This window comes from Chrysochloris asiatica, unplaced genomic scaffold, assembly GCF_000296735.1.
Source record: "Chrysochloris asiatica unplaced genomic scaffold, ChrAsi1.0 scaffold00075, whole genome shotgun sequence".
Classification (NCBI taxonomy): domain Eukaryota; kingdom Metazoa; phylum Chordata; class Mammalia; order Afrosoricida; family Chrysochloridae; genus Chrysochloris; species Chrysochloris asiatica.
Genome location: NW_006408593.1, coordinates 11588669 through 11597308, shown reverse-complemented (window position 1 = coordinate 11597308; position 8640 = coordinate 11588669). Strand labels below are relative to the sequence as shown.

Here is an 8640-nt window from a genome sequence, read left to right as displayed (position 1 = left end):
ATGGCACCTGACAACAACAACAACAACAAAAAGTAGATGTCAATAGCTATATGAACATAAACAAAAGCTTATTAGAATCCTTAATAATTTTAAGTGTGAAAGGGGTCTTGACACCAAAAAGATTGAGAATTGCTGCTATAGGCTACACAAACAGAAGAGGACACTTCCTCTCCTTCAGAACTCTTTACCATTTATTTATATTATTTTTTGCAAGTTCAAAGTTTTTCTTTTATAAAATAAAGCAAACTTAGATTCATTAGAGACACATGAGCTGTATCTGTACACACGCTTTTCCAGGAAGAGTGCAGTTTCATGATAATTAAAAAACCGAACCCATAATTAAAAACTAGTGAAACAATCAGATATATGTGTATCAGCACCAGAGTCATTAAGAATTATGCCAGTGAGTACAATGATGCTGGGCAGAACGGACAGATGAAGGAATTAGTACAATGTCTACAAATCAAGCTGTGTTAGAAAGGAAATGCTACAAACTACTTAAAGTTGTTGTTGCTACGGGTCGTTGAGTTGGTTTCTACACTTAAGAAACCAGTATAGGGTTTCCAAGGAGCCACTGGTGAGCCTGAACCCCCAATCAAACTGACCTTGCGATCCTGCATTTATTCCATAGCGCCACACCAGGACTCCCTCCTTAAGGTTAGAGTTATTTAAAATAAAAATTGACTACTCTATACCATATTCTGCTAAGCAGTACAGAGTCCAAACAGGAACAATAGATAAACTTTACCCTTTATTTTATGTACTCTTTGCCTTCAACTTTTTGATCTTCTCCTTAATCAGGAGCAATGGAAGCTCGATTTCCCATAGCAAATCCCTCTGAATGTGATGTCCAGTTTTTCTCGTGTACTTCATCACTGGTCCCTTTATTTACAGTTCACCTGAAACTACCTTTGAAACCATAACATGGTTGTTACAAACATCATTAAGATGCACACGTAAAACAAGGGAAGAGCATACCTCAGACAGATTTTAAGAATGAAAAGAAGAAAAGTGGTTAACCCAGGAATGAAACCTTCTCTCTTTCAGTACCTAGAAGTTAAATTGTTAGGCTACATTCTCATGTAATACTTTTCACACGTGCTATCTTTCTCACTGCTAGAAGGTTACATTTTGGGGGCACTTTAGAAGGACTGGGAAAGAAGACAGATAAGAAATGGAGTTTTTAGAGACCTCCAACAATATGGTACACTAGGCACATTTCCTTATTCAGAAAGATTAATGTCCATCTGTACTGTGATGTATTTTATGACTGTTTACATCCCATTATCTGGGCAGTCAGACAATTCAAATTCCTTTCCTTTAGAGAGAAATTGTAGGGTCATGAAGATATGTTCTTGAGTGTGGTGTCAGTGGGTTGTAGGGTAGAAATGAAGAATTGGACGTTTACTTTCTGTACCATTGCTTCCTTGCAAAATTCCTATATTGGGTCTTCTGGCAGAATAGCCCAGAAATCTAAACAGCACATTGGTAACGGAGAAGGGTCTAATCTAGGTCAGGGGTTGACTTGCTGGGTAACCTCAGGCACATCTCTTCCCTCTGTATCGCCATCAGTAGCCTTAATTCTGTTCTGGCTAGGGATCCACTTGCTAGAAAAGGCCTCCTTAATAGCTCATTTCTTCTCTTTGTTTTCCCTCTACAAATTTTAAGTGGTTCTGCTCTTTTCTGATGGTACCTTCTGTCCAGAGAGCTCCAGCAAACCTTACTTCAGGCAGAGAGGCAGGCAGGGTGGACTTTCCTTTTCTGTCTGGTGAAGTATCTGCTGGGGGAATGAAGCCTCTCGGAATAGAAGGTCCACTGAACAGCAAGTGCCAAATGCTGATTTTAAGAGGGTGTTGTCAGCTACTGCTTTGGCTGTTTGAATTCCTCATATTCTGTTAGAAAAACTCATCTGAGTTTAATTTGTTCTTGACTTAATCTTTTCCCATTTGAACTTTCATTGTTTCTCCTCCCTAAGCAAGCAGGAAGTTTAGTAAAACTCCATTTCTTTTTTTAATTTTTCATTGTGAATTGAGTGACGATTGGTAGAGTAGATCATCAGTCTTACATTCAACAAATTATACACTTTGCTTTATTACAATGATTGCAATCCCCTTCAAGTACCAACAGTTAGCAGTACTTACCTCTATTCACTTCAGCTGTTGCATTCCCCCGTGTCTCCCCTTCATCTTTCCTCTGCTAACCTCCCTCTTGTTGTTTATTGCCTGCCCTGTCACATGAGTTTAACTTGTAGTCCCTGAATAATTTTCCCTACTCCCTATGCCCCGTAATTATCATAGTTTTTTTTTTATCAAGAAAACCTGTACTTAACTTTTTACAACATTAGTGGTGGTGGCTATGTGCCTTGGAGTTGGTTCCAACTCATAATGACCCAGTGTGGGGTTTCCGAGGCTGTAAATCTTTACTGAGGCAGAAAGCCTCATCTTTATTCCATGGAGCAGCTGGTAGATTCGAACTGCTGAATTTGCAATTAGCAGCCCAGTGTGTAACCCACTATGCTACACTGGTCTCGTATAATATTTGCCCTTTTGTGATTGACTGATTTCACTCAGCATAATGTCCTCCAGGCTCATTCATGTTGTCAGGTGTTTTGCAGATTCTTCGTTATTTAATGTTATAGAGTATTCCATCTTGAGTATGTACCAAAGCTTGTTTAACGATTCTTCTGTTGATGGGCATTTAGGCTGTCTCCATATTTTTGCTGTGTCTCTAGTAGACAGCATACTGAAGATTCAGTTTCCTTGTCTATTCTCTTTCTGTATCTTGACTGGTGCATTAATCCATTTACAGTCAGTATAATTATTGATAGGAATGAATGGGTTGCTGTCATTTTGCTGTGTGGTTTGTGTGTGTGGTGCTGCTCGTGTCTTTGTTCCACATAATTATCTGCACTGAATTCATTTTGTTTGTGGGTTTTCTTCTCATTTTCATTTCTGTTGTGTTAATGTTTCCTAAACCTTTCTGATTTTACTCTTTTTCATTTTGATGTGAAGGTCTCATATAATCTTTGAAATTACCCTGTAATTTATTAATATTTTTCACCATTTAAAGCAGTCTGTTTTATCTTGAATTTTACTTCCTTGTCTTTTGGAAGTTCTGGATCATCACGATTCCTTCTTTTTGCTTTGTTGTTGTTGTGAGGTGCCATCGAGTCGGAACCGACTCATAGTGACCCCATGCACAGCAGAACGAAACACTGTCCAGTCCTGAGCCAACCTCACTACTGCTGCCACACTTGAGTCCATCAATGCTTTATAGTTGACTTCAATATAAATTGACATCTCTGGTTCCCTGTTTTCAGTCTTGTTGTAGGTTTGCTTTATTTTAAGTCCTTATATATCTGGATTGAGTTCTGATTCTCAGCCCAAAGAACACCCATTAGGATTTTTTGTAAAGTTGGACTACTTATTACAAATACCTTTAGATTCTGTTTATCTGAAAATGCCCTAATTTCCCTCATCATATTTGAAGGGCAGTTTTAATTCTTGGTTGACAGTTTTTAACTTTCAGGGTTTTATATATGTCATCCTATTGTCTTCTTGCCTGCATGGTTTCTGCTGAAAAATCAGAGCTTAGTCTTATTGCTGCTTCTTAGTGGGTAACTTTGCTTTTCCCAAACTGCTCTTAGAATTCTTTTTTTATCTTTGATTTTGGAAAGCTGGATTATGATATGTCTAGATAATTTTCTTTTGGTATCTATCCTGTTGGGGATTTGTTCAGCTTCTTATATGCTTATCTTCTTGTCTTTCATGATGTTAGGAAAGTTTTCTTCCAGCAATTCTTTGACAATTTTCTCTGTACTTTTTGATGTCTCGTCCATGTTCTTGAATTCCAGTCACCTGTAAGTTATTCCTCTTTATGGTGTTCGCATAACTCATATTTTTTCTGATTCTTCTTCTTAGCTTACTACTAGTCTTGAGAGATTTATCTTCAAGCTTAGTAATGTGGGCTTCCATTACTTCGAATCTACTCCTTTTCCCTTTCAATATATTGTCCATTTCTGAAATCTCAGTATTAATCTGGATTGCTAATTGCAGGTTTTTTATTGTTTCAGAATTTGCATTTATTTTGTCTGTTCTTGTAGTGTTTTCCTAAATTCTTAAAAAGTTTTTTCTGTGTTCTCTTTGCATTCCTCAATCTTTTTGTCCATCCTTTGACAGTAATGAAATAGCATTCTTTACAATTCTTTTTCAGTTAGTTCCATTATCTTTTCTTCCTTGGAAATGTTTTCTGGCTCTACATCTTGGTCATTTGTTTGAGCCATTCTCTCTTGTTTCTTTATGTAAGCTAAAATTGTTGTCTCTGGGGTATTGTGGGGTGGTTGTATTTATTAGTTAGTTGATGATTGTATGTTGATGTGTTCTTAGACTCTCCCCACCTGTCTCCTGTCGGTGTAGTTAGAGAATGGGGATATGTACACCTTTCATGTGCTTGATTTAGGGTGGGTGTGGCTGCTGTTGTCTGCTGTCTACCTTTGTTTAGGTGGTATCAGCTCTTGCTCAGTGGATGGAGCTGCAGGGGATATAATGTTGTGGCTGGACTCTTTGGGCACAATTGCTGTCTCTTTTGGGGATGTAAAAAGGAAAAAAGCACGCCCACACACACACAGGAAATAAAACAGAATAAACAAACAAGGAACCAACAATGAAAAGAGAAAAAATCAGTGAAAACTGGTAGAAACCAGAAAAAAAAAACAAAACGAGGAGAATAAATAAAAAGAGGGATGGGAAAATGGAGCTATCGAGGGGAAAAAATAAGAGATAAATTAAAAGGAAGAAATTTAAAAACAAAACAAAAACACTTAGAAAAACCAGGGAGAAGGAAGATGAAAGGAGAGTAGAGAGTAGTTAAGAAAGATCAAAAAGAAGAAGTAGAAGAAGAGGGGAATGAGAAACAAGAAAAGAAGGAAACATAAAAGCGGAGATAGGATCAAATTCAAGGGATTGGAAGGAAAGAAGAAAGACTAAACAAATAAAAACAATGAAAGGAAAAAAACAAAATCAAAGTCACTAGTGCAGCTGTTGACCCAAGAGAGAAAACTCTGAGGGGCTCCTGCCAGCCAAGGAGTTCATGAGGTGGGTACAGGAGGGATTGGCAGCGTGCTCCTGGCCTTAGATCACGTTCCTATAGGCCTAGATGTTAGATGTGTTGAAGGTACTCAGTCCAAAAGCAGTTGGTGGAGGCCCTTGATGGAGCTGATTTCAGTGTCTTTTAGGGCCACAGGGCAGCTAGGGATAGTGTAACTGGTTCTGAGAGTTTTGTAGGCCTAGAGCTGACCCGCCTGAATCCAGGCACCAAAGTGACGCAACCAGCCCCTGCCTCATACAGCATGGCTCACAACCATATGACTCAACTCCCAGAGAGCAGCGTCTGTTCTGGGGGTGATGACGGTTGGAGCTGGTCACACCTCTGGTCACCAGCAGAGTGTGGATAAAAAGAAGGAATCTCATCTTTCCTGTAACCTGTGTAAATTTGCTCTGCCAGGCCACCTTCTGTCTCCAGATGTGCTCATAAAAATTCAGGATGGACATGCTGTGTCTGACCAACTGTCAGTCTCCCTCTCTCACCATCCCTGCTCAGCATCTCCTGCCAGCAAGCGCTCCACTTCTCTAAACTTTCCTCTCAAGTTCAGGGTTCCAGGATTCTCACCTGTGTCTGTATCTTTGTTGTAGAGGGTCCGTGTATAGTGTGTCTGCCTAGTGTACCATATTGCTGGAGGTCTCTCAAACTTCATTTCTTAACCTGTCTTCTTTCCCAGTCCTTCTAAACTCCCCCTAAAATGATAAATAATGAGCATTTAATCACATTGTGAAATGGTTTTGGGGAATGGATTTCAGTGTCTTTGCACTTTGCGATTTGTGAAATGAGCTCTACCAAAATAGCCTAATTGCTGAGCTCCACCTAATAAAGTTCACATGTTTCCTACATGACTGCAGAGCTTTCTGTGAACTCTGTAAGTTAAGAACACTGTCCCCACTCAGGGAATGTGGTTGTGTGAAGTGGGCAGGGCTTGTGCCCTTGGTAATCCCAGCTTTTCTTGCGATGGCATCTGAGGGGCTGCAGACATTTATGTGCATGTCAGTGCTGAAGCTTTAATTGTTTGTCCTTTTTCTTACCTTTCATCTCCATTTCATAGGGTGATATCCATGAGGACTTTTGCAGCGTTTGCAGGAAAAGCGGCCAGCTGCTCATGTGTGACACGTGCTCCCGTGTGTATCACCTGGACTGCTTAGAGCCTCCTCTGAAAACGATTCCCAAGGGCATGTGGATCTGTCCCAGGTGTCAGGACCAGGTACTGTGGGTCAGACACAGGGAGGGGCTGAAGAGAAGGAAAGAGTGGTCAGCTGGCATTCGACCCCTGTACTCTAGGCAGGTAGCCGCGTCTCTTCTGTCTCCTGGGGTTCTTCTCCGGGCCACCTCTGCCCTGTTCTCACTCTCACAGTGTTCTTCATCCTACTCATGAGGCAGTGACTCCACATTCCGGTGGAGAGAGCTCTTAACTGCTTCCTTTTATTTGAAAAGACTTTCCTCCTTTTTTTGATCCTGAAAAGTCCATAAAACTTTTTGCCTCGTTTTCTAAAAATGGTCCAAACCAAAGATATGGCCTTGATACTCTTAATTTGGGAATCCTTAAAGGAACGTGCTGAATTTGTTGTTTAGTTGAAGTGACAGCTGTTTCATGCTTAACCCCTGTTGGCATCAGGCTCATAGAAGAGCTAACTGCCAAATGCTGATTGATGCTTCCCTAGCAGTTTCCAGCCTTCTCTTCTGGGTTTCTGATCTAATTTTCTCAGCTGTTCAGATATCTGTATGTTTTTATCATATGCTCTTTCAAGTCTTCTGGGAAGTAGACAAACTGTTTTAAAAAAAAAAAAAAAATCAATAAATCAGCCCAGAAGCTCACTGCTGAGGAATCCAAACTGGAGAGAATGCTGGGTTGTCCTCTTGCAGTCTCCGTTTACTTCCTCCTGCTGCTGTGTGACTCTCTGACAGTTTTCTAGTCAGGGTTTGGTATATGTTGGTATTGGAACTGAGACTTCACTGCCTTGGTCAGGCTGTCTCTGAGGAACATACAAAGCTTCAGTTGAGACTGGCAGCCCCCATCAGATCAGGGAGAAATGCCAGTGGCTGCTGCCCTCACGTGAGGGGTTAGGGTCATGTGACATATGTGAGCCCATCAAGTGAACTGCCTGGGGATGCTCAGACCCCTCCCAGCCTCTTCTAAGCATAGGTTCAAGTGGCTGGACTTTTCCTTTGAGTCTTCTTCTCCCAGGCTGATATCTGGAACTTTGTAGTCCAGAAAGTAGACCAGCTTCTGCAGCACAGCTACCTAAGTCCTTGTTGTGTGTTTGTTGCTACTGTGTTCTTGAGGGAGATGTCAAGATAAAATTCTAAAATCTTTTCAGATGCTGAAGAAAGAAGAAGCAATTCCATGGCCAGGAACTTTAGCAATTGTTCATTCCTATATTGCCTACAAAGCAGGTAAAGAATTACCTATGCTCCTTTTTTTGTAAGCCTCCTTTTGTTTTTGAAAAAGTGCTGGAAGGAGATCCTTGTTTAGTTTTCAAATGGAAATTTCAAGTGGCCACTCCTTCAGTACTCTGAGGGGGTGGGGTTTGGGGAGTGGGGGAGGGGTGCTGAGTAGAGCTTCAAGCCAGACCCTGACCACTGAGGGGTTTTTTTAGTACACCTATGCTTCTAGAACTCTGGTGGCATAGTGGTTACAAATTGGGCTGTGACCCGCAAGGTCAGCAGTTCGAAACTACCAGCTGTTCTGCGGGAGAAAGATGAAGCTTTCTGCTCCCATAAAGATTTACAGCCTCGGAAACCCTGTACAGGGTCACTATGAGTCGGAACTGACTCCACAGCACATAACAACAACAATGCTTCTAGAAAGGGAGCACCTGGGTTAGGGGGTAAAAAGGGGAGTGTATTGCAGACACTGGAGATTTTGGGGAAAATATCTTCTTGCATAAGATCAGTGGTCCTTCCAAGAGATTGCTAAAAACCATTTCTGTTCTTTTTTTCAGCAAAAGAAGAAGAGAAACAGAAGTTACTTAAATGGAGTTCAGATTTAAAACAAGAGCGAGAACAACTCGAGCAGAAGGTGAAACAGCTCAGCAGTTCTATAAGTGTAAGTAAAGTCCGTACCTTCAGTAACAGAGACAGGGAGCCACAGATAACCTGTGTGTAGAATTTTCCAGGTACATGTAGCACATGTAATTAAGTGCTTAACTACTAACCAAAATATGCATCCTCGGGAGAAGGGCCTGGTGGTTTGCTTCAGAAAGGGCACGGCCCTGAAGACCCCCAGGAGCACCATGTCTACTCTGTACACATGAGGCGGGGGTCATCACAGTCAGAACTAACTCGGCACAGCTGGGCTCTGACGAGCTAACACGGGCCTTCCTTCAGCTGATGGTCATGATGGGCTTGAGCCGCCTCCTCGTTTGCCCTCCAGTAGATTTCTACCCTCCAGGCAGGTGGCCAGCTGGGCTATATGTGGTACTAGCTCTTAGACCTCCACTTTTTTTTTTTTTTAATTAAATGTTTTTATTTTGGATTGAGTGAAAGTTTACAGGGCACATCATCAGCTTCACATTCAACCACTCATATAGCTTG

General features: G+C 41.2%; 1 protein-coding gene across 1 annotated transcript in view; it reads left to right on the top strand.

Annotated features, from left to right (window-relative positions):
* The window catches only part of PHF21A (PHD finger protein 21A), a 283341-nt gene that overhangs the window by 270415 nt on the left and 4286 nt on the right, over positions 1-8640 (top strand). Inside the window, exons 15-17 of the mRNA XM_006865046.1 lie at positions 6155-6310; positions 7425-7500; positions 8049-8152. Coding sequence (XP_006865108.1) covers positions 6155-6310; positions 7425-7500; positions 8049-8152 — 336 coding nt within the window. The remainder of the gene's footprint in view (positions 1-6154; positions 6311-7424; positions 7501-8048; positions 8153-8640) is intronic.